This window comes from Salmo salar, chromosome 02 (genome assembly GCF_965601325.2).
Source record: "Salmo salar chromosome 02, fSalSal1, whole genome shotgun sequence".
Classification (NCBI taxonomy): Eukaryota; Metazoa; Chordata; class Actinopteri; order Salmoniformes; family Salmonidae; genus Salmo; species Salmo salar.
In genome coordinates, this window is record NC_138292.1 from 56,800,121 (window position 1) to 56,826,707 (window position 26,587).

Sequence of the window (26,587 nt, forward strand, 5' to 3'; positions counted from 1 at the left end):
TCTGTTTTCTCACTGACATTCAAGTCAGCATTGAAAAGAGTTTGAGTCTGACTACAAGTCAGAGACCACTATGATGACACCAAATGCGTTTGATGTATCCTTTTTGTCTTCTAATGCCTCTTAAGGGGAAATGAATCCAATGTAATCAGATTACATTACTGAGTTAGAGTAGTCCAAAAGTTAAGTTGCTTTTTACAATTTTGGACAGGTAACTCGTAACATAACAGATTACATTTAGAAAGTAACTTACCCTGCTCTTAAGAAATTTACATTTTTGTCATTTAGCAGATGCTCTTAACCAGAGTGACTTAGTAGTGAGTGCATACATTTTCATATTTCTAATTTTTTATTTCATATTGGTACAAAGGTAAGAGTGGTATATCATAGTAAAACGGTTTTATTTTGTTCTAATAAGTTCATCCAATAAGGTATATGTCCGGCGGTAGGTAGCTCAGTAGTAGTTAAAACAAACAAAATTGTAACTAGGAGCTTAAGTTAACACTAGTTTGACCGCTTTGAAGGGCATGCTGTGATTTACGACGGTGTAAACCCTCAAGAAACAGGGTCTCCTGAGCACAGAAGCAAGGGTGCCCCTCTCCATGTTGCCCCATAGTACCTGCAGAGGCCCAGACACTGGGGGGGGGGGGGGGGCAAAGGTTAGCTCCTGCTTACTGCACCCTAAGCATGCTGAACAGTGTCTATGACTACGCACACGGCCCAGAAAGAGAACATTCCAAAACAGCAAAACGCCAGCAGCTCACATCCTGAGGAAACAACAGTCACTTCCTGCCAAATTAAGCCAAGTCGAGGGCTCTGCTCGCTGTGATAACCAGCGGCCAGGCGTCCCACTCTGTGGCCGAGGTAGAGCACCTCCCCTGTCCTCTCCCTCCTCCCCTCTCACCACTGCCCCCCAGTCAGTCCTCAGCCTCCTAACCTCCAGTCACTCCAGTCGCATCAGCCCAGGACAGCCACCACCAATGTGGGAGCCTCAGCAGCCCTCAGTCAGGATGGTCACCCGACTACTACTGCTAACCTCCGTACTCTTCTCCACCTGTAAGGAAGCTTGATAATAATCTACCTCTGGGAGGGTTTTGGGTTGGGTGGGGAAATAAGGAAGTATGGATTTTCTTTACATTGATGTACTGTTTTTTTTTTCCCCCCCTCCTGTTCCGTCCAGGCCAGGTGGCGGAATCACACGCATGTAAGTATTAAAGTGTTCTTGAGGAGATTCTTAAAACAGGATAGTCAAGAGTGCAGTGAATGCAGATTTTAAAACAGGGGAACTCTTGAGTGTGTTTCAGATTTTTCTTTTGGAGTGGTATGTATTCAGCTATTGTTTTGTTTCTCCTTCCAGTGAAAATGTGTGTATTCGTAGATAGTGTGCTTTGGGACTGGACGTTCTTGCTTATCTACTGCTTTCTAACGCTATGGACCTGTTTTACTAAGACATATCTTATACTGAGAGGTGACTGATATACCCTAATCGTAGTATTAACACAGGTAAAACTCTATTGACACACTGGAAATACCATAACTGGGGATCCTATGAGAATGGTGCCTGGATCTTGTCTTATCAGTGTTTTCACTCTTTTAGAGTCCGAGGTTGTGGAAGGCTTTGGGAACTCACTTGTTAGCAGTGTCACACGCCTCCTCCTGTTAGGATAAGGGAAAAAGCCAAGCACTGGGCAGAGAAATTAGTTCAGCTAGCCAATGGTAGAGATGGACGCCTTATCCTGACCATGCCGAGATTAGCAATTCTGTGCTTGGAATAGCAGAATACCTCTATTCTAAGCAGGAAAGTTGACTCATTGGCTTTGCCAAGACTAGTCAGTGGTCACACAGCCTTTCCATGGGGTTCCGCTATGGCTCGTGCCCTGGTTGGCACTGCCCACTACCCTCTGCCCTCCTATCAGTGGTTTTCCCCTCGGTCGCGCCGGGCCCTGCTGAGTGACATTGGGTGGGGACGGCGGTGTCTAAAATAAAGATGGGTCCCCTGAGAGGGTGTCTGTTTGCCTGTTTGTTTAACAAAATGCCTTTCCTTCCTCTGGTTGGTGGGGGCCTGTTTACTGGGACGTCCCCCTCGGGACAGGAGCCACCCGGACTGTGGGTCTCAACCTGACAGACTGTCTGCACTAGACCCCACTGGGAGGCCCCTTATCTAGAGAAGCACTCTGTGGAGGACAAATGTGGGAAAACAGTTCGCTATCAGCATGCGCTGAATTAAAAGACTTCTTGTGGTGTTTTTGTTGAGGGTCTGTGTTTATGTCCAATTCATTGGTGTGGGTGATTTCATCTCCTGAGTATCTTGGAGCTGGAAGAGTGCTATATAGCTAGTCATGTGATTTATTGCACTGTTCTCTGACTATGGAGATGTATTTCTTTGCCTTAGTGAACAGATTCATGCCACTACAAGGTTGTGAATTCACTAAATAATGTGCTTTGGTACAAGATCACACAGGCTTGTTTTCTAGGACTTTTGTTACACAGAACATTTGATCAGTCAGAGCATTGACCTTGAGTTCTTTCTCCAGTGTTCACAGGTGTCACCCTGACTCTCGAGCCCAGCAACGCCGTCTCCCAGGGTACCAACGTGACGGTACGCTGCCAGGCCTTGGTCAGCAGCGCTGGGTTCCTGAACAGTAAATACACCATCTACAAGGACAACACCGAGGTGCACACGGAGAGCATCACCACCGCCGCAGACAACCTAATCTACTCTCTGCGCATGGCCAGAGTGGCCAACACTGGGAAGTACAAATGCAAGGTGAACATAAATGACAAGGAGCTAAGCAGCAAGTCTGAGAAACTGACTGTGACAGGTTAGTACTCTGTCAACTCCTCTCTGTTGTGGACTGAAAACGCTTGCAAGTTTAGCATTTTACTGCACTGTTTTACACCTGCCGCATGTGACAATAAAAATACTTTGTATCCTGCATGAATGTAGTCTCTTGTAACTCTGTGTCTATGGCATGTGATTTTTGTCTGTGTGTGTCCTGCGTGCTTTGACTCATACTCGTGTCCATCCAGGCCTGCAGACGCCAGTCCTCAGCGTCAACAAGCATGTGTTCAGCGAGGGAGAGGAGGTGACCGTTTGGTGTAAGGCCCCTGAGGAGTCCGGCACTATCGTCTTCTACTTCTACGATGATTCCAAAGAACTCTATGAGGAGAGGGTCAACGCCAACCATGTGTGTTAATATTGAGTGTGCTTGCTTAGTTGTTTTTTTTACCCCTTTTATACAACTTATTTCACAAACATCAATACTTCAAGTAGCAAGCACACACGTTTACTTTAGGAAATGTCCTTTTCTAGTTAACATTGTTGTATTATTATGACCAACCAGGTAGAGACGAGGCTGCGATTCAACGCTGGAGACCACAGGCTGCACTGTGACTACAGGGTCATACTGCTGCCAGACTCGGTCCCGTCCAATGCCAGCAACAATGTGGTGGTCACTGTAAAAGGTGAGTGGAACCCAAAAACAGAACATGGCGGTGAACATCTCGAGCTGGTTTCCAAGACACAGGTTAGACCTAGTCTTGGACTGAAACACACATTCTGTGGAGATTCTCAGTTGAAGAGATTCTCAGTTGAAATATCTTTTTAGTCAAGGACCCTAATGTTATTCTCAATCTGTTATTCTCAATTCATCTCTAATCATTTTAAACATGTCCGAAACTTAATAGAATGTGTCTGTGGAAAAATCTCCTTGTTTCAACCTTCAGCTTCCAGACCAATTTTCCTTGTTTTGTTCTCCAGGGCTGTTCATCACACCTATAATCTCTGTCCGACCACACGGATCAATGATCATCGAAGGGGACAATCTGGACATCTCCTGCAGTGTCAGTGGTAACCTCCAGAACAGCTCTGGGCTCAAAGTCTACCTGACCAAGGGATCGAATCTGCTGAGTACTGGTCAAAGTAAAGCCAACCACAGCATTAGAGCCCTGGCCAACCACTCTGGGGTGTTTCAGTGCACTTTGGAGATGGGAAATGTAATCAAGCAAGCGACGGAAAACGTGATGATTACAGGTGAGTGAATGGATTTACAAGGAATCTGAAATGTAGAATGTGATGTTAGCTGTTGAAAAAAGCTGATCAAAAAAAGCTTTTATCTGTTCTATCAGTTTATAACCAAGTCGCATCTAGGGTTGAACATTTCTGGTGAATTTTCCTTAAATTCCTAGGTTTTCCAGAAATCCTGGTTGGAAGACTCCTGGAATCAGGAGCGAATAAACAGGAAATCCAGAATCCTCTAACCAGGATTTTTGAAAAACCTGGGCAACCCTATTCACAGCTATAACTTTTTTTTTATCAACCTATGACGCTTATCAATGTTCATCACAACATTTCTCGTGAATGTTCTTACATGTACTCTGCCTCCAAGAGTGTTGAGTAATCAATGGGTTTTTTTATCCATCCAACAGAACTGTTTTCCCAGCCAGTTCTGACCATGTATCCGACAGAGGTCTTTGAAAGGGAGAAAATCACGTTAACCTGCAAGAGTACCAACTACTCCTCTGACAGAATCAGCGCTTCGGATGTGAAATACTCCATTTACAAGGACAATTACACACTAACGCCGGGCAGCTTCAATGGGATATATGTTGTCCCCGTGGCGGTACGGAACTCGAGTGGGATTTATTCATGTAAAGCAGATGCCAGGATGATCTCCAAGTACAGTGCAGAGCTGCCTGTCCAAGCAAAAGGTACTACTACAACCCATAAGGCTTTTATGTGTGACCCAAAGTAAGTCAATCTAACTTGTCTTTGGTCGGTCCCTGGATGGGAGACCAGATGCTGCTGGAAGTGGTGTTGGAAGGCCAGTAGGAAGCACCCTTTCCTCTGGTCTAAAAAAAATATATCTCAATGCCCCAGGGCACTGCCCTGTGTAGGCTGCCATCTTTTGGATGTGGGATGTTAAACGGGTGTCCTGACTCTCTGAGGTCATTAAAGATCCCATGGCACTTATCATAAGAGTAGGGGTGTTAACCCTGGTGTCCTGGCTAAATTCCCAATCTGGCCCTCATACCATCATGGACACCTAATCATCCCCAGGATATACTGATAACATGTATGGATGCAGTATATGTCACAACAATATGATATTAAAAGGGCAACTCCAATCAGATACAACCTTTGAGTCGAAGTTTAGTCATGCGTGTAGCAGCTCAGTGATGTTGGTGATGTCATTGGAAGGTAACCGCTCCACATTAACAGTCCATTTTGTAATTTCCGTCACTTTCCTTGTTCTATTCATTCCCCAGTTCCTGTCAGTAAACCGGAGATAACAGCCATTAGCAGAGTGATCGTGGGAAAGCCCTTCAAGGTGAGATGTCACTCAGACCGAGGCAGCCTACCCATCGAGTACACCTTGTGGAAGAAGTATTCTAAGGTTAACTCGACTACCGTGCAGCAGCCACACCATCAGGCCATCTTCCCTATCACCATCCAGCACTACAGCGACACGCAGGACTATAAATGCGAGGCGCGGAACAACCCCAAAATCGACGTGGTGGTCAGCAACAAACTCAACACCACAGTCACAGGTGAGCCTGTTGAAGTGTGGAATGGTATACAACATGATGCACGTCCACGATTGGATTGTAGCATCATTGGACCCTTATTATTTAATCATCAGAAATACCTTGAAGTGTCGTTGCACCACCTAACACTATTCACTCCCTCTCCCAGTGCCTCTGTCCAATCCAGGACTCAGCGTCGTCCCAGACCTGTTGGAGGTCACAGAGGGAAATGAGATGTACCTGATCTGTGGGGTGGAAGGTTCCCCGCCCGTCACCTTTAAGTGGTACCGACGTGGGAACGTCCAGCCGCTGTTCACCACCACCTCAACCCAATCCAGCGCGTCCCACCAGATCAAGCAAGTGGGGAACGAGCACAGTGGCACCTACTACTGCGAGGCTATCAACTACGCTAACACGGTCCAGAGTCAGCCAGTCACCGTAGATGGTGAGAGTTATGCGCACACACACACACACACACACACACACCACACACACACACACTCTCTCTGAGAAGATAGACGCGCGTAAGCACGCACCCATGTACAGTGATGTGCAAGGCCCTGCTGTACTTATCACAATAGGTTGAGAGACAGACAAACACCACACTCCACCATAGAGACACACATTTATTTACTGCTCTTACTGGATGCACCAGTCTAGATTCATTTGCGTTCACAGTACCAGCTCTTTGGACCAGCAGCGACAGTTTTGCTCTTCTCACAACACTGTTCAGGGGCTGCTTCAGAGACAGCTGACAAGTTTACTTCCATCTGATCTGATCCCTCCATCCCAGTGCCTGCCAGCAAGGTTCTGACCCCACTATTAACGAACCCCAACGAGCTCCTCTGCTGTGGCTGTTGATGATCATGAGCCACGCTAAATACCCCGCCGCTAAGCTAACCTTAGCTAGCCACTCTGCCGTCTATGTCCTGTGGTGTGGTTAGCGCCGACGGCTAACGCCAGAGCACAGTCAATCCGGATGCTAGTGGCGACGCGCTAGGCTCCCATGAGCACTCATTAGCCAGAGCAATTAGACCCGGCCTGCTACAGTGGCAAGGCAGAGGATGGGGAGGGGAGGAGAAATGAAGGGAACACTTAAGTTCAGACCCCAAGAGGAGGAAGCAGATGACTCTGAACTTTAAGATTGACTTTTTCTCTCTCTTTCAACCATCCTTCTCTGTCCCCTCCACTCTGTCCTCATCGCCACCCACCCTAACTTTCTTTTAACCTTTACCCTTTTCCTCTCACAAACACCCTGCCTACCTCCCCCCTCTCCCTGCATCTCTCTCCTACCTCTCCCACTCTTGCTCCCTTCCTCTCTGTCCCTCTCTCTCTCTCTACAGTGAAGATGGCAATGTGGAAGAAAGGTTTGATCGTGGCCTGCTGTCTGCTAGTGGTGGCTGTCCTAGTCCTCGCCTGCGTGCTGCGCTACAATTCCAAGAGAGGTAGAGAGACCTACAGTCCCCCAGCAACACAGGCCTTTGCTGGTGTCTGACTATGTATGAACAGCCTCTTCTCTCTCTCATCCCCTTCTCTTTATTGCATAGGTAAAAGAGAGAACGCAGCTGAACTGTCAGTGTGAGTTGGCTTGCCTATTTCCTAAGTCGTTTTCTGTGATAGTGGCTATCTAGGATGATAGCATTAGCTGGCGCCAATGGTTTTTGGTCAGTGCTTAGCACCATGCTGCCACGTACGGCACGGCCAATGGGCCTTAAAGGGATAGTTCACTCTAAAATGAAAAGTTTGTCAGATGTTTTCAGATCTTGAAAGTGGTCTATTGACAAGATGCATTCATGTCCCGTGGTATCTGTTATGGAGATCCGGCCATATGCCTCAATCCCAAATAAATGTGAACGATAAGCACCATTTCATTTTAGGTGTGATCTGAAAACATTTAACAACCTTTGATTTCATAATGAATTAACTGTCCCTTTTAATAAGCTTTAAGGGTCCTAGAATTATGAAATGATCTCTTGTTGTGTCACTGCCAACGTTGACTTTATGTTCACCATTTCTCAGAAAGCCTTCGAGCCCTAAATCAGATGACTCTCTAACAGTGAGTCTTACCCACAGCACTATGGAGGTTTATAACCCGCCCGAAGGTAGCCCGTTTTCCTACTCTCTCCTGTGTGTTTCCGTCTTGACCTATCGTCATGCTTCGGACCATAACCGACATTCAACTGCCCACGTCCATCTCACCCCCCCATTTGTGTGTTCCATTTCATGCTAGCCGTTAGCATGCTAGCTGCTTGTAGCATGTTGGTGTCAGAAGTTGTCACCCTAACGTCAGTCTATACCATGACACCCATACTGTGTGCATGTAAGGGTCTCTGAGGGGACCTTGGGTGACTTCTTAACTCTCTGCATCTCCTCTCCTCGTATTTTCCTGTTAGAGGAACAAAAATGCATCGTCTTACCGCCCAGCTGTAGACATCCTGTGCAAGAATGCATGAGAGAGGACATGGCAGAGAACTTGCTGTGTGTGTGTTTAGACAGGAAAAGTAGCTTAGTTCCTTATACAAATCGATGCAGGTCTTAACAATTTATGTTTTACTTCAGCAAACATGCCTCATTAGATTCTGCAGTGGTTTGCAGGATGTAGCTAGCTACAGGGCAGCTGTGTTCAGTAGTGATTGTGTCAGGTGTTGAGTGTTTGTTGAGAGTGGCCATATCATCTTATTACAGACGCAGCGCCACCCTTTGACGGCATGGAGGGGAGAGCGACCAATGGGACGCGAGATAGTGTGGCATCACTTCCTGCTGGCATCAGCAACAGGAGCAGCTACAGTCTCCCAGCAACAGTGTAGAGAAACCCCACAGAGGGAGGGACTTTATTGGTTTGAAGCAAAAAATAACAAACATTTTGCACCACTTGGTTGAATAAAGGGATATATGGGATGAAAACGAAGGATAACAACAATTGGAACAATGGCTCAAACAAACAAAATCCCCACAGACATTTTAGAGAGGGAAGAATGACCAAAAATGTCTTCCTTTGAGAAAATATGACTTATTTGTTATGTGTTGTAGATGTAATATCAGAGGGTACAGGTGTAGTGGACACAAGATGGCTGACACCAAGGGGCTTGTTGCCAACATCAGTCCCAGTGACAGACAGTTGAACTGGCCCTATTGCTCCCTCTCCTCTCCTGCTGCTGTCTGGAAGAGCTGTACTTTCCTGCCATTATCAACATAGTCTTTGTCCTGTGTTCTCACCTCACTGTGTCTGTCTGCCTGTCTGACTGCATGTCTATCGAATGATGGAACTAGCCCATTTGTCTAATAGTCTGTCCAAAAACAATGTGCGCATGTCTAAATGCATAGAACTGATGCTGTGTATATATAGTACACTAGACAATCATCAATAGAAATGTGTGTATATATTTTTGGTTTGGTTAATTGATTGATTTTGAAGAAGCACTTCTAGAATAAAACATTTTTTTTTTAGCCATGTGTCAGTACCGTGCATTTTGTTTTCAGAGATATACCATGAGCTACCAATGAATGTCTATAATGTGTAGCTACACTGAGTATACCAAATATTACCACCTGCTCTTTCCATGACATAGACTGACTAGGTGAATCATGGTGAAAGCTGTGATCCACTTCAAATCAGTGTAGATGAAGGGTTAAAGAAGGATGCCTAAGTCTTGAGACAATGGAGACATGGGTTGTGCATGCGTGCCATTCAGAGGGTGAATAATGGGCAAGACAAAAGATTGAAGCGCCTTTGAACGGGGTATGGTAGTAGGTGCCAAGTGCACCGGTTTGAGTCAAGAACTGCAGCGCTGCTGGGTTTATCACGCTCAACAGTTTCCTGTGTATATCAAGAATGTTCCACCTTCCCGAAGGACATCCAACCAACTTGACACAACTGTGGGAAGTATTGGAGTCAACATGGGCCGCACATCCCTGTGGAACGCATTCGACACCTTGTAGAGTTAATGCCCGGATGAATTGAGGCGGTTCTGAGGGCAAAAGGGGGGAATGCAACTCAATATTAGGAAGCTGTTCTTAACGTTTTGTGCACTCAGCCACTTAGCCAGTAGGCCATATTTGGTGCTTTATCAAACATCTTAATATGTTGGCTAAAGTACTTTAAGACGCAACAGCCTTAAAGGAGTTTACTAGCTAAGGCTGCCTTGAAGGAATACTGAAACAATAGCGTCTGTGTGGAATTTCCTATGTTGGCACCAACCATTTATAAAACGGTGTTTGTTAAATAGTGGACTTGGGGGCAGACTGTTTGTTTCAGGCCAGTGGAGTTTGAATGCAGGCAGCAGGTGGAGGAAATGAATCTCTTCGGCCCACTCTGAGGTTCAATAGAATCTGCGATTGCATTAACGAATGGGAAGTTGTAATGGGCTGTTGTTTTTGCAGGGAGCTATTGTGTTCCTGTTGTTTACCAAACAGTAGCCAGTGTGCGTAAGGTACCGGAACAGCTCTGTGGAAATCAAAATGGAGGCCTGATATCCACTCCTCGTTTGTCACAGAATGTTCTCTTGCGGTGTTCTAATCGCTCAGCAGCCTGTTAAAGGCTCCAATCAATTCTAGAAAACATTTGTGGGGAATTCTAATTCATTCAAGCGTTGGAATAATATTCAACTTGTGAAGCAATAGACATAACTGTCTACTAAATGTTTTACCTCGCCTCAGAACTTTCCGGTTGGCGGTTTTAATTTAATAGCACCCTAAGTCTCAATTTCCTGTTACACCTAACAGTCATTTTACTTCGCTGGGCAGTAACTTCACTGGGAATCTTGTATCATTAGATCTCCTAGCTTGTGTCAGGGAGCATTGCTTTATGTCTGTGTGTATCTATGTGTTTGTGTCTTGTAGTTGGAGTGGATGCTGCTGTAAGTGTCTGGAGCGAGAGGCCGGTAGACCCAGGTGAGACCAACAGAGTACCTGGGTTATAACCTAAGTTGCATATAGAGTTCAAGCTGTGTTGTCTAAAGTCTGCCTCTGTCTTCTTGGGTTGTTTTGTGTGCTGGAATTTATTTGTGTCTTGTCCTGGTGCAGGCAGTGACGGGGAGAGCAGTGCAGCGTCTAATAATGAGCCTGATGTGGAGTACACTGAAGTGGTACACCGTCAACCTGTGGACCCTGCCAGAGGTGACCACATACACTCTCTCTCAAACACTCACACACACCAGTTTTTCCACTCCGGCTACCTCTCCCCCTTATTCCCTTTATCTTGCTCTCCTTTTCTACAACAGCTCTCCCTCTCATAGCTCTTTCTCTACCTCTTCCCGCTCTCATTCTGTCCCTTTACTCATATCGAATCATCACAAGAGGGCTTGCTTTGCCGTCATTATTTCAGCTTATAGGACTCAGCGCCACTTCCTGGGGGGGTGGGGGGCTAATTGGCCACAATTAAGTCATCTCCACAGTAACCTGTGTGATAACCATGGTGACCAGGCTTCCAGAAACATCTTCTGGTGAATAAACAGGAAGGGCTGAACTAATTGCCAGGCTACTCTCTATGGTACCAACCCCCCCCCGATTAGTATACTCTGTTGGCCCCCATGGGTTTGTGATGGCAGTTGGTTGGGCTTATCCTTAAGCAGGGGCGCGATTTTGGTTTTAGAAGTGGGGGGGACATAATATTTATTTTATTATTATCCAGTTGGATAAACACTCCAAACAGCCTACCCGACTGCTCGGAGGCGTCCACATGGCCCTAAAGCACACCGTTGCCTCATTTTGTATCACATACCAATAATGCAATTTCAGAATGTGGATGGGGTCATGCCCCCATCCCCCGTCCCCAGTGAAAGTTGCGCCCATTACATTTACATTTACGTCATTTAGCAGACGCTCTTATCCAGAGCGACTTACAAATTGGTGCATTCACCTTATGATATCCAGTGGAACAACCACTTTACAATAGTACATCTATATATTTTGGGGGGGAGGGTGGGGGGGGGGGGGGGGGGGGGGTTAAAAGTATTACTTAATCCTATCCCAGGTATTCCTTAAAGAGGTGGGGTTTCAGGTGTCTCCAGAAGGTGGTGATTGACTCCGCTGTCCTGACGTCGTGAGGGAGCTTGTTCCACCATTGGGGTGCCAGAGCAGCAAACAGATTTGACTGGGCTGAGCGGGAACTGTGCTTCCGCAGAGGTAGGGAGGCGAGCAGGCCAGAGGCGGATGAACGCAGTCGCCCTTGTTTGGGTGTAGTGCCTGATCAGAGCCTGAAGGTACGGAGGTGCCGTTCCCCTCACAGCTCCGTAGGCAAGCACCATGGTCTTGTAGCAGATGCGAGCTTCAACTGGAAGCCAGTGGAGTGTGCGGAGAAGCGGGGTGACGTGAGAAAACTTGGGAAGGTTGAACACCAGACGGGCTGCGGCGTTCTGGATGAGTTGTAGGGGTTTAATGGCACAGACAGGGAGCCCCGCCAACAGGGAGTTGCAGTAATCCAGACGGGAGATGACAAGTGCCTGGATTAGGACCTGCGCCACTTCCTGTGTGAGGCAGGGTCGTACTCTGCGTACTCTGCATGAACCTACAGGATCGGGTCACCGCCTTGATGTTAGCGGAGAACGACAGGGTGTTGTCCAGGGTCATACCAAGGCTCTTAGCACTCTGGGAGGAGGACACAATGGAGTTGTCAACCGTGATGGCGAGATCATGGAATGGGCAGTCCTTCCCTGGGAGGAAGAGCAGCTCCGTCTTGCCGAGGTTCAGCTTGAGGTGGTGATCCGTCATCCACACTGATATGTCTGCGATTCGCCACCTGGTTATCAGAAGGAGGAAAGGAGAAGATTAATTGTGTGTCGTCTGCGTAGCAATGATAGGAGAGACCATGTGAGGATATGACAGAGCCAAGTGACTTGGTGTATAGCGAGAATAGGAGAGGGCCTAGAACTGAGCCCTGGGGGACACCAGTGGTGAGAGCACGTGGTGCGGAGACGGATTCTCGCCATGCCACCTGGTAGGAGCGACCTGTCAGGTAGGACGCAATCCAAGAGTGAGCCGCGCCGGAGATGCCCAACTCGGAGAGGGTGGAGAGGAGGATCTGATGGTTCACAGTATCAAAGGCAGCAGATGGGTCTAGAAGGATGAGAGCAGAGGAGAGAGAGTTAGCTTTAGCAGTGCGGAGAGCCTCCGTGACACAGAGAAGAGCAGTCTCAGTTGATTAACCAGTCTTGAAACATGACTGATTTGGATCAAAAAGGTCATTCTGAGAGAGATAGCAAGAGAGCTGGCCAAGGACGGCGCGCTCAAGAGTTTTGGAGAGAAAAGAAAGAAGGGATACTGGTCTGTAGTTGTTGACATCGGAGGGATCGAGTGTAGGTTTTTTAAGAAGGGGTGCAACTCTCGCTCTCTTGAAGACGGAAGGGATGTAGCCAGCGGTCAAGGATGAGTTGATGAGCGAGGTGAGGTAAGGGAGAAGGTCTCCGGAGATGGTCTGGAGAAGAGAGGAGGGGATAGGGTCAAGCGGGCAGGTTGTTGGGCAGCCGGCCGTCACAAGTTGCAAGATTTCATCTGGAGAGAGAGGGGAGAAAGAGGTCAAAGCATAGGGTAGGGCAATGTGAGCAGGACCAGCGGTGTCGTTTGACATAACAAACGAGGATCGGATGTCGTCAACCTTCTTTTCAAAATGGTTGACAAAGTCATCCGCGGGGGGGGGGGGGGGGGGGAGGATTCAGGAGGGAGGAGCGGGTGGCAAAGAGCTTCCTAGGGTTAGAGGCAGATGCTTGGAATTTAGAGTGGTAGAAAGTGGCTTTAGCAGCAGAAACAGAGGAAGAAAATGTGGAGAGGAGGGAGTGAAAAGATGTCAGGTCCGCAGGGAGGCTAGTTTTCCTGCCCGGAGCCCTGTTCTGTGAGCTCGCAATGAGTCGTCAAGCCACGGAGCAGGAGGGGAGGACCAAGCCGGCCGGGAGCATAGGGGACATAGAGAGTCAAAGGATGCAGAAAGGGAGGAGAGGAGGGTTAAGGAGGCAGAATCAGGAGATTGGTTGGAGAAGGATTGAGCAGAGGGAAGAGATGATAGGATGGAAGAGGAGAGAGTAGCAGGAGAGAGAGAGCGAAGGTTGCGACGGCGCAATACCATCTGAGTAGGGGCAGAGTGAGTAGTGTTGGAGGAGAGCGAGAGGGAAAAGGATACAAGGTAGTGGTCGGAGACTTGGAGGGGAGTTGCAGTGAGATTAGTAGAAGAACAGCATGTAGTAAAGATGAGGTCAAGCGTATTGCTTGTGAGTAGGGGGGGAAGGTGAGAGGGTGAGGTCAAAAGAGGAGAGGAGTGGAAAGAAGGAGGCAGACAGAAATGAGTCAAAGGTAGACGTAGGGAGGTTAAAGTCACCCAGAATTGTGAGGGGTGAGCCATCCTCAGGAAAGGAACTTACCAAGGCGTCAAGCTCATTGATGAACTCTCCAAGGGAACCTGGAGGGCGATAAATGATAAGGATGTTAAGCTTGAATGGGCTAGTGACTGTGACAGCATGGAATTCATAGGAGGAGATAGACAGATGGGTCAGGGGAGAAAGAGAGAATGTCCACTTGGGAGAGATGAGGATTCCAGTGCCACCACCCCGCTGACCAGATGCTCTCGGGGTATGCGAGAACGCGTGGTCAGACGAGGAGAGAGCAGTAGGAGTAGCAGTGTTTTCTGTGGTAATCCATGTTTCCGTCAGCGCCAAGAAGTCGAGGGACTGGAGGGTAGCATAGGCTGAGATGAACTCTGCCTTGTTGGCCGCAGACCGGCAGTTCCAGAGGCTGCCGGAGACCTGGAATTCCACGTGGGTCGTGCGCGCTGGGACCACCAGGTTAGAGTGGCAGCGGCCATGCGGTGTGAAGCGTTTGTGTGGCCTGTGCAGAGAGGAGAGACAGGGATAGACAGACACGTCGTTGACAGGCTACAGGAGAGGCTACGCTAATGCAAAAGAGATTGGAATGAAAACTAACTAAACAACTGGGGAAGTGAGAGAGCAGGGCCTCCCTCACTAACCATTCACTGAAACACTCAAATATAACTTTCCAACTTCCACTTTAGAAATTATAATTGATGTAAACTACAGTGGTTCAATGTTTCCAGGAATAGGCTCAAACTTAGTTTATTCAGCTAGATAACTTGGTACAGTATTCTTCCGTGTAACCCACCCAGTGCACCGTGTCCTATGACGCCGTAGCTAACTAGCATGCTAGCATCCAATAACACACGGTTAGCACCAATACTTGGTTACAACAAACTACCAATGGATCATTCGTGTCCGTGTCCAGTTCCTTTCATAACGCAGAAGTAATTAAACGTTGGCTAGCTAACACAAAGTCAGTCCTGCTAGCTGCACAAGTGGACTACACGACTCGAAAGTTCAGAAAGTTAAGCTTACGTTGCAAAAATCTTATTGACTAAAAATGATACAGTACTGCTAGCTGCTAGAGTTGGCTAGCTAGCAGTGGCTACGTTTACCTTTATCTTTTGTCTTTGATACAGAGACAACTATGTAGCTAGCTAACATTACACTAATCAAATCGTTCCGTTGTAATTTATTTAGTTTCTACAGTACTACTAGTTGGTAAAGTTGGCTAGCTAGCAGTGGCTGTGGTGTTGACGCCGTTTGGAAAACGGCGCGAACGAATGAATACAGCTGGCTAGCTAACCTTGTTAGTTTCTCAAAGCTACACCTACACCTTTAGCTACACCTTTATCCTTGATGCAAAGACAACTATGTAGACAACTATGTAGCTAGCTAGCTAACATTACACTAATCAAATCGTTCCGTTATAATGTAATGAAATGTACAATGATGTGCCAATAGATGGAGCATCTGCTAAGAGACGAGAACGAGTAAACGTACAACGGTTGTAATGCAGTGATATGTGATGATGATTCTTTAATGTGTGTGTGCCCATGATCAATGTTTAAGTGGTACAATTGTGAAACATTGTTACATTATGTTTGTTTCTATCTTTTGCAGTTCCCCTGAGAAAAGGCACAGAAACGGTGTACAGTGAAGTCCAGAACTCCCCAACAGGTGAGTGCATCACACTGTAAATGTGGATTACATTTATAAAGTGCTTTGAACTAGGTCTCAAAACACTTGACATTTCATGGGGGTAACTCACCTCATCCACCAGCAGTGAGTAAAAGGAGGTGGAAGGTGAGATGTTCATTACTGTATCCAGAACTGCTGGAACAGCCAGGTCTGTATGAAGGTGACCATTTCCTCTTGCTGCTAGCAGGAAGTTCCTGTTTTTAGAACGCGATCCAAGTTGAATTTGTCAGTGAAGCAGTCCATGTGGAAATGTACCTTTATCAACCCAAATTGAACATAAAACACATAACATACCTTTTGTTTGTAACTTTCTCATCTCAGGTGAATTGGTGGGTGTTAAGGATAAGGGTGGGTGTTTAGGAAGAGGGCAGGGACTGCGCTTGTTGCCTTTTTGGCATAGTTATACCCCTGCTGTGATAAAACAATGGGCTCTGCTTCAAGGGAACCAATGAGTCAGCAACTTGGCCTGGTCGTCATAACTGTCAATTGAGTCATCATGATGAATACATTCAGAGAATGATTATTATTCAATGCCCTCAGAATGTTGTCTAATGAAATAGGGAAAGGGAGGGTGATATGCACATCCTGAACTTGAGAATACTGGTGCTGGGCTAAGAAATGGTACTCATAAAGGAATGAGAGGCCCTCTAACACACATTACTTTATGAAATGAAAGAGTACACACAGAGACACAGGTTATACACTATGTCATCTCTGTAATGGACTAGAGGTTGTCCTTCTTCCCTGATCCTGTGTCTTGTGTTCCCAGGTGCACCTGGTGACCATTATGACTATGTAAGTACAGCTTGAGTCTCAGTGTCTTACGTTTTACTGTCTGACTGTGAAAACAAACGCACACGGGTAACACACTCCGTAACCACAACTGACCTTTCCTCCAGCCCACAGAAAGGGTGAGGAGTGACAGAATCAAGGCCACAGGGCGCACCTTCTCCTCCTTCCCTCTCTCCCTCTCTCCCTCCCTCTCCCAACCAGCCCCAGTCACTCTGGGCTGAGGCTCATGGGTAGTAGTAATTTCACTGTGCAGGAGAGAGAAGCTGCGGTCATAGTTTCCAGGCAAGAACAAAGGGATTTTGGGCTGGGGCTTCCTTCCCTATCGCCCAGTGAGATCAGCAGCCAAAGGCCCAGTCAAATTATACCTCCATGCACAGCTCAACCTCAACCACCACACTGTCCTCCTCTGGCTACTCACCAAGACACATCAGTGATTTACAGACGGCCCATTATAGTCCACACTGTTTGCCCTTACTTGGAGCTGAGGGACTAAGGCCGGGTTATCTGTTTTGAAGGGGAATTTGACATAATGAGTCAGGATATGACATGATGGTCTACACTTAAGACAGTTAATTCACTCCTTGATGGAAAAGGAGGAGCAGCCAAGATTGTGATGAGGTGGTTTTTAGTGATAAAGGAATTTCATTGCGTGTTTTTGAGTGTGTGCAGCTACCCCTGGAGAAATATTGTTTCGTATTCTGTGAAGCCTTGGTGAAATACAGTGTAGTATTCTGTGAAGCCTTGGTGAAATACAGTGTAGTATTCTGTGAAGCCTTGGTGAATTACAGTGTAGTATTCTGTGAGGACCACTTTCAACAGTTGATGGATTTTTCGCCTGCCTTGAGAGAATCAGATTGTGTTCCAATGTGATGGTATGGAGTTGAGCTGTAACAGTTTTGATTTGGGTTGCGTTACGGTGTGGACTTTTGTGTGTGATGGTGTTGACTTTCATTGCGACAGTGTTTAACATAGTTGACACTGTTGAGCAGTGCAGTGTGTCAATATTCAGTGGGATCTCTGTTGTCTCAGCAGGGTTCAGTGGAGTACGCCGATCTCAACGGTGACCAACCGGAGGTCAACCAGGCCCTGCTGGAGGTCAATCACCAGGACCACCATGACCTCCCAGTGCCTGTGGAGTAAAGATTACCTCTGATCCCTCGTACTAGGACCACAAACTAAATTATCCCCACCTCTGCCCCCGACCGTAACCACAGTCCTTATTTCAATATTGTTCTTGTATTCTGTACATTTTCCCAATAAGGAAAAGTGTTGACTCATGTAAGCTGTAGGTATTTTGCATAATTTTATAGACAAATAAAATCACAAATCCAAATTAGGACTTACTGTATAGTTCTGTCATACCTTGTAGACTCTTATCTTTGTTTACCTTTTCATCACGTCTCATGACCATAGAGGGTGCTCCAGGGTTCAGTTAGCCTGGCCCCTCCCTACAACACAGTTCCCTTTGATCTCCGAAATGGACAGCGTGACCGTTCCGCTCTGTCATGATGGCTAAAAAAAATCCCCCTTTCAGACTTCCGTTGCAGGGCAGTGTGAGTGGACTGATAACCTCCCTACTGTCACTAGACTGGGTCCACACCCAAACCAGGGCACCCTCCAGTAGGGCCATGCCTGAATCACACTATGGAAATAACTATGGAAAAAAAGAGAGGACCTGCCCGTCTCCAGCTGCTCAGCCTGATGGTATATGGTGTCTGTGATGTCACATCCTGCCAGGCTGTGTCGAAAGTTGGCGGGAGAAAAGTGTCAGGCTTGAAGTAATTCAGGCATGCAGTATTGTACATAGTTTTAAATGACCTTCTTACTGCAGTTACTGTTTTTGTAAGATCACACACAAAATGATCCAAGTGAAGTCAAGGTAATGTTAAAACATTGTAAACATCTATCTTTCTAAACTTTGAGTATCGTATATTAAGTTATTACGGTGAGTTAAGCAATACGTTATATTAATAGACAATGGTTACAATCGTCCTGTAAATTACAACGCCATTGTAAAAATATCTTGTGTAGTGGTCTATCATTATTGTAATATTCCGTTTGGCCAGTAGAGAGCAGCATCCTCTTAAAAATACAGTGACGTTTGTACAAGAATGTTTCTGCTGCCTTATACTTCACACAGACATTCGCTGTGGGGAGTTATTGGTGTGTGGATTCCTCCATCTTGTGACTAAAAGGCGTATGTGTCAGATAGTTTCTAATCATAAGAGCGATAAGGGCCCATATCTCCAATTCTCAACTTAGTAGTGCTGATCTAGGGTGTCCATAATGTTATTCATTATGATTAAAAAAAGGAAAACTGATCCTAGGTCAGCCAGCACTCCTACTCTGTTACGCATTTTAAATACAGTCCCTGATTCCGTTTTTGTTTATTTTGGAGACGAGAATCCTATTCCTATCATATAAAAAGGCTTAAAGTAACCCTAAAAGGTACAAAATAAAAATAGTTTGGTGGTTTTTGTGAAACTATAATACATGTAGGCCTATGTCATCTTAAACTCAGAGCACCTGCAGAGTAACTCTGTCTTAGAAACAGAAACACCATTTTCACACCTTAAAAACACGTTCATACAACTGTGACGTCTTTGTAGCCCTCCCACTGAGTGTTGCTTCCTCGAGTAGGGTGCATAATGTCTTTCCTGCATTGTTTACGAACATGTCAGCTAACACCGAGACACACTCGTAATCATCTCTCGTAGTCTTGACAACGGGACCTACATCAATTATCTATCTAAATTGTCATTTCCTCTCTTTGATAACCTCAAGGCCATTGGGAAACTGCAATGGCAGCATTGGCATGGCAACCACAAATTAAACCCTCTTCGTTCTAAGGTCCGTTTACATAATGTCCCCAGTTCTCTCTCTCTCTGTCATCGTGGTCAGAAGCTTTTTAAAGACTAATTAAAGGACATTACCAGAATGGCCGTAACATCGCTTGAGTGCTTCGATAGTTGGCCTGTGTTAATGGAATCATGATGCTGCGATTTTTGGATGAATACATTAGGTTAATTTGTGCGCACCATTTTTCACATCTAGAATGGGAAGTAGAATAATATGTTTTGCTGGATCAGACAAGATGAGAGTAACTGTTATGTAGCCAAATATCATTGTTTTATAGCTCAAACATATAGCATCATTGGCCTAATGAAATGGCAGGGGACAGTGTAACTGAGAACAGTTACAGTGCTCAAACACCCTTCTATTTGCGTATCATTTGCATATTGACTTACAGATCAAATAAAACAATAGGTTAACATCCTGCCACCCTTCACACCAAATGCTATTGTTTCTGCCCTGCAGGCACTGTGAGTGTTGCTAATACTGCCGTGTGGTAAATGGGCGTGGAGAGAAACCTGTATATTTGTTTTGTCTATCTGTCATTACAGAGTAGCCTACTTAGTACTTACAGTGGGTTTGCATTAGTGGAAGTAGATTGGACTGACTGTGAAAACAGGGCGGGAAAAGAATGAACTCCAATGACTGTAGTTGAGATGATGTGGACAAACCAAGTGTGAGCAGAGCAACTGTCAAATCAGTTTGTCAGCCAGTCGTGTGACAGATTACATGACTGTGAGAAGAGCCGGCGCCCTTTAATGCGATGTTAGTCATGACACCTACTAGTGTTTGCACATAAGCAGAAAAGGTGTGAATTTGTGTTGTCGGTCTTTGTTTGAAAGGAGAACACATCTATGTAAACAGCATTATGGTGCCAAACATTTAAGAATTCTATTATCTGAAATGAAGCAAGGGAATGCAATTAATCGGCCTATCGTGCGCTGTAACTAATAGACAGGTGTGAATTACCTCTTAGATCCATGCACGTTATTTCTTTGAAAAGTCGATGAAAAGTAAGTATTGTCATCTGGGTTCAAAATAAAATTGTGGGCAATAGCAATGAATACAAGAACTAAACCTTGGCTGAAACCTGTCTCAAAGAAGTGTCCTGTCTTCCCTTGCCCATAGGGCAGTTCAAGAATACCAGTTTGTCAGTGGTATGCTGGCAGTTAGATTGTTTGCACGTCCTTATCTGGTCTATTTGCATTTATTCAGCTCAACTGTTAAAATGGACTTTGTGTAAGCTTTATTTGCCCTAAGCCATCTTTATTAAATATATACTGAAAATGCACAGTTTATGACTGACTCGGTTGTAGAGTATCTATGTCAACATTTTTTTCAGGATTGACCAATACTGTGACTAGCTTTCAGTGCATTCAAGGACAATACATAGCCAATGGCTGCAGAGTTTTTGTTAGTAATCACCAGCACACTGTTACAATCATGCCTTAAAGATCACAAGACAATCCTTGTCTATTGGGAAATAGCCATGACAACTGGTTATTCAACTTATTCAGTGCAGCGTCAGCATAGTGATAACCCTGAACTGGAAGAAATAATTATGATGTGTGCTGATGGCCTCTAGTTCCTGTAACCTGACCATCGCAGACTTTGTACTTCCTGAACACGTCACACAACACTTATTCATACCAGGTTGTTATTATGGCCAGCAATGTTGTAATTAATTAAATTCAACACTGTCAGTTTAGGGAATGAATATAAGTCAATTTCGTGAATTGAAAATAATAATGAACAATTTTCTAATTCATTCATGGGGTTTCCATTCAGTAATGCTGTAATTTGATGTTATACAGTAAAATCAGGTAATAAATAATATAGTATTATATTGTTTACATTTACGGTTAACTAGCATAAAACATTTTACGCAATATTTGATACTGTCATTGTAAACATATTTCTTAGATTTCAAGTCAAAGTTTATTTGTTGTCTATACAGATTTGCAGATGGTATAGCAGGTGCAGTGAAGTGCTTGTGTTTGTAGCTCCAACAGTGCAGTAATACCTAGCAATAAAGCAAAACAATACAAATAATCCCCCCAAAAATTATTTTTGGGGAAATTAAGAAACGAACAATGTCAGAGACCAGAATATAAATATACAATGTATATATAATGGTGTGTATAGACAATGTGGACAGTATATGAATAGAAAACTGACCTTGGAATTGACCCTGCATAGCTTCTTTCTTGTGTTCTTAATTCCTATTTTGTGTTTTTGTTCTACCTTATGTTATCTTTAGTGCTACATTATATTGATTACTACATTGCTGGGTTTGGAGCTTGCAAGAAAGGCATTTCACTGTGCTTGTGCATGTGACATTCAAACTTGAAACTTGAAAAGGTGTGTACAGCAGTAGTAATAAAGGTTGTGTGTTCCGAGATGTGTGTCCCTCGTCCATAGTAGTCTATGAGAAATGAAATGTTTTATTTAACTTATTTTTATTTTAGGGCGGCAGGTAGCCTAGTGGTTAGAGCGTTGGGCCAGTAACCGAAAGGTTGCTAGATCGAATCCCCGAGCTGACAAGGTAAAAGTCTGTCGTTCGGCCCCTGAACAAGGCAGTTAACCCACTGTTCCTAGGCCGTCATTGTAAATAATAAGAAGGAAAAAAACTTTATCAATATTTCCTGTGATAGGTCAGATGTATCTACAGTCATGTGTGGTGTGTTCCTTGACCTCTCTTATCAAAGAGACCTTTTATTTATTTTTAATTCCTCACCTTTGATTTTCTACAGACACTACTCTACACTGAGCCTTTTTATAAAATGATTTCTGAGGTTGCAGAACACGTTGGGAGGGATCTTAGACCTTTCCTTCATACAGAATCTTTCTCGATCCTTGATATCCTTTGTCTGCATGTATGGACCGCCCTCTTCAATTCAAACCACAGGAGACTGAGATGGCCATTGCAAAATATAGAATTTCTGGTAAATTGACCATATATTAGATGTGTGCTTGGGGTTATTGTCTTGCTAGAAGACCCACTTGCGGCCAGGTTTCAGGGGCCAGGAGCTGATCTATGCTACTATGCCCATAGTAGCGTTGGCAAAGACGTCACCTCGTGCCTGCTCACCAATGGTCATCAAGAACAGGGGAGAACAGAATTAGGTAGGTTTAGAATGACCTGTTCAAACTTCAACAGAGTATATGTTTGTGTGTCAGATATCACCTATCCTAACTGCCATTGGTAATAGAACATTGACTGTATGTGTTCACAGAAACATGTATGGAGCCAGAACATGGAGACTTGCAAGATGATGTGATGAAGTCCAGACTGACAGACGGGCTTGATACTAATGTCTCTGAATGGAGAGAGACCTGGCACTCGGCATACACATTTTACTAGACAAAACTTTTACTTGTATTGTCTTTTTTATAATAGAATGGAATGGGGAAGAAGCAACCCTGTTATTTTGCATCAGGATCAGGGAATTACTGATTATAGGGGACACACCACACAGGAAGGTATGACCTCTCTGATATGTTTGCGAAAGTAGCCCCATTACCACCAGACAAAATGCCGATAGGCACGTTATCTGTATTGGCTGGGAATGACAATGAAAGGTAAAAGCTACACATTGTTATATTAGCAGAACACCGCTTCTATGGTATTATGTAAAGCAGGTGTCAAACTCATTCCATGGAGGGCTGAGTGTCTGCGGGTTTTCCCTCCTCCCTTGTACTTGATTGATGAATTAAGGTCGCTAATTAGTAAGAAACTCCCCTCACCTGGTTGTCTAAGTCTTAACTGAAAGGAAAAAACTAAAACCCGCAGACACTGCCCTCCATGGAATGAGTTTGACACCCCTGATGTAAAAGGTTTATTTTACCTGTTACTATCTTTTAAAGTTATCAAAACACTTAGTTTAGAGTATCTACATAAATTCCGCAATTGCTTTCTTCTCATATTACTCTAAGCTACTGACCTATTCAAAGCCTCTTCCGGCATCTCATCATACATCTGTATTTTAGGAGGGGGAGGGAAATGGCAGAAAAATGACAAACGCGACAGAAGCGTTTTGCCACAGTAGGGGAATCACTGCAATGAAAAAACACTTCTAGGTTCGAACGCAAAGCAAACAAACTAACATATACATTAGATCAATTTTTCATTTGGAAGAGTCAGCTTTTTAAACCAACATGGCTCAGTTTAAATTGTTTTTACATTGTAGTAAAACAAAATCTCATTTGATATGCATTTTGATATAAAATTACTACATTACAACTGTAATTAGTTATTGAATTCAACCCGCAGGAGGTTTGTTTGTTGTGAGTGAGTGGGGGAAGAACCTCTGCGGCGCAAGGTTCTGACAGATGGGTGTGTCTTGGTGGTACCAAAGACACACCCATGAAACACGCACATCAAACCACACCCACAAGCCAACTCGTTTGGCTTCTGTCATGGCCAGGGATGTTGCCGGAAAATGTATTCTGATCAATTATAAACAAATTATATTTAATTACCACAAATATTCCATGAAAACGGTAGAATGACAAACTAAATACATATGTAGGCTATAGCAGCCTCTAGGTAGGTAAATAGTGGTTTCTTCCTTGTCTTCTCTCTGGTGTTGGCGCGAATGATGAATAACTCTAGGCGTGTGTGCAGAGGTCCTTCGGTCGGAAGCTTGACCACTTTGAGCCGGCCAAATCCAACGTAATAAGAACAGCCACAAACATAAAAATATACCAGGAGTTGCTAGAATGACTGTCCTCAAAACAGTTTGTTATGGACTTAGGGCACACGTACGATGCACTTTAACCCTACTGTCAGAGTGCTACAGAAACAAACTGATACACTGCATGAACCTTATCACACCAACAAGATCTAGGATCCAAACCCACCGAGTGTCCCTGGCTGTGTGACAGCCGGCCGTGACCGGGAGACCTATGAGGCGGCGCACAATTGGCCCAGCGTCGTCCAGGTTAGGGGAGGGTTTGGCCGGCCAGCTTCCTTTTCCAATCGCACTCTAGCGACTACTTGGGGTGGGCCGGGTGCCTGCAAGCTGACCTCAGTCGCCAGCTGGATGGTGTTTCCTCCGACACAATAGTGCGGCTGGTGTGCCAAGAAGCAGTGCGGCTTGGCAGGGTTGTGTTTCGGAGGACGCATTGGCTCTCGGATGGCTCTCTCCCAAGTCCATAGGGGAGTTGCAGTGATGGGACAAGACTGTAACTACCAATTGGATATCATGAAAAAGAGGTAAAAGTACAACTACAAAAATATAATAAAATACAATCACTGTGTGTCTTCCTTGATCATAAAATTCCATGGACCCATAGCCGCGGGAAGTAGTTTGGGGGTGCTGTGTCATCACTGCAGACGGCTATATCAGTCCGCTAATACAGGAATATTGAAGGCCCAGTGCACAACTGTTGTGAGAAAAAATATGTATATATCATATATAGATTTTTTTCAGGGGGTGCTGCAGCACCCCTGCTTCCCGCAGCTATGCATGACTCTTGCCAGTGGAACCCAGAACAATACGTGACCACTTGGTTAGGGTGTTGTCCTTTCAGCACTGCAATTTGAAGGGCGCGTAAATCGCTTAAAATAACCCTCATCAAGATCTGTGTCTGTTGCCTACTCCTAATAGTCTACTCATCACTTATTATTATTATTATTATTAGAAATAGAAGATTCTCGCTTCTCACAATGGTGCTCATTTAGTGAAGTTAGATCAAAGCTGAATCAATGTCTCGGAAGATCACACAATGATTAAGTATTTGACATAACAGAACTGAATATAATAGCATATACTGTTACATAGTAGGCCTATAATATGTTACACCAAAAACAACACAGTCATTTCTTATCTGAAGCTGAATTGTCACATTTTTCCTCATGGCCAAAACTCAACAGCGCACGCTACTATACAGGATAAATGCTTTGATTGAAACACAATAGGCCTACAGGAAACGCTTATAGTTCAACACTATCTGCTTAAATTTGCTGATAAAACAGTAAATCAAATGCACATTCCCATGAAACTGATTGAGATCAAATGATTGGTATGCAGTTTGGACATTTCACCGGTAAAACGGGAAGAATTATCCTTCATGATTGACAGTGATGATGGCCTGTTTTACAGTAGGTAACTTGAACCTCACCGGACTTGAACCTCATTGAAAACCTGTGGTTTGAATTTAAGCACAGATTAAGGATATCAGGGATATGGAAAAATGAATGGAGGAATGGCCTACGGGTGTTTTTACACTTGGTCCCTTTCAGCCAATTTTTGTGTACTCTGTGTGGTTTGCATCATTTTTTGTACAGCGTAAACACACCAACATAACTCGGAGCCCCTGAAGCGAACCGTTCTGGTTCTGGTTAGGGCAATGTCAACACAAAGCTCTCTAGGATTGCTTGTCATTATTCGCGCACCACACACTAGACTACTGCAGCACCGTTTCCCCTGCCATAAACCCAGGTTCGCCGAAACAACGTGTGCTGTTTTGGGATGTTGAGTAGCGATTGTTAAGGATGCGCAGAAATGTCAAAATATGTGTAGAGGTTTTAGTTCAGATTATTTGTTTGAAATGTGTGATCTTTAGGCTGAGATCTTCATTGGCTCTTTATTCGATGGTGGGGTTTCAAAAGTGTGAGAAGATGACAATGTATTTGGTGAGAATCACAACAGGGTACAAAATGTCTCTTAAAGGGAGAGTAGCCTACATTGGGTTTATTCTGTTACCGATAATATTTACTTTAATACTATCTTCTGATTACAATTATTTCTCTTATCTTTTAACAAAATGCTTTTAATTAGTTTTAAGTAGGGATATCTAGCTGTCCCATAACACGTTCTGATGGAATGGCTTGTCCTGCACTTTGTAAAAACCCAGAGTGCATTGAGTGAATGTTGGAAAAAGATCTTGGTTCCTTTCTAAAGGTAGAAATGTGAATGCAAAGAGGACTCTGGCCACAAAATAGGTGAACTGGCAAAAGTGTTGAGACCTCATTCAAAGGACGGGCAGTGTGAATACAAAGACATTTGTTGTTTAGCTTTTTTTACCCTAGAGTTCACTTTAAAGAGGACTGAGATCAATTATTTTTAAAAGCACTATGTATGTGAAAACACTCTTCTCTCCCAACGTCTTCAACAATCTCAAACATTTTAGAAAAAGGCTGTGTCGTTATCCTCACAAGGGGAGGGTGCTGGAGTATTGAAAACAGATGGGTCAATAACTTTGACACTTTGACTTGTAAAACAAAATCTTTCTCAGACCAACTGTTAGTATAAAATATAATTTCCCCAATATTTTTAGCATACATATACCATATACTTTGCCAATTTATTAGGTACACCACCCTGTTCACGAAAATGGATCCTTCCTACAGACATGCCTTGATGCCTGTTTTATATATCAAGCTATTGTTACTGTTCAATTGAACATTAGAATGG

At 44.6% G+C, this 26,587-nt stretch overlaps 1 protein-coding gene across 1 annotated transcript; it reads left to right on the plus strand.

Moving 5' to 3' along the window:
* The first annotated feature begins 732 nt into the window (after window positions 1–732).
* On the plus strand, window positions 733–21,565 carry pecam1b (platelet and endothelial cell adhesion molecule 1b). Its single transcript, XM_014176777.3, has 17 exons — window positions 733–1,053; window positions 1,178–1,201; window positions 2,532–2,819; window positions 3,028–3,185; window positions 3,342–3,462; window positions 3,758–4,030; window positions 4,426–4,707; window positions 5,266–5,547; window positions 5,693–5,968; window positions 6,867–6,968; window positions 7,071–7,101; window positions 7,543–7,625; window positions 10,363–10,413; window positions 10,546–10,638; window positions 15,444–15,500; window positions 16,291–16,316; window positions 17,346–21,565. Exons 1-17 carry the CDS (start codon window positions 978–980, stop codon window positions 17,451–17,453), a joined length of 2,331 nt encoding a protein of 776 aa, XP_014032252.1. The 5' UTR covers window positions 733–977; the 3' UTR covers window positions 17,454–21,565.
* Window positions 21,566–26,587: the final 5,022 nt, after the last annotated feature.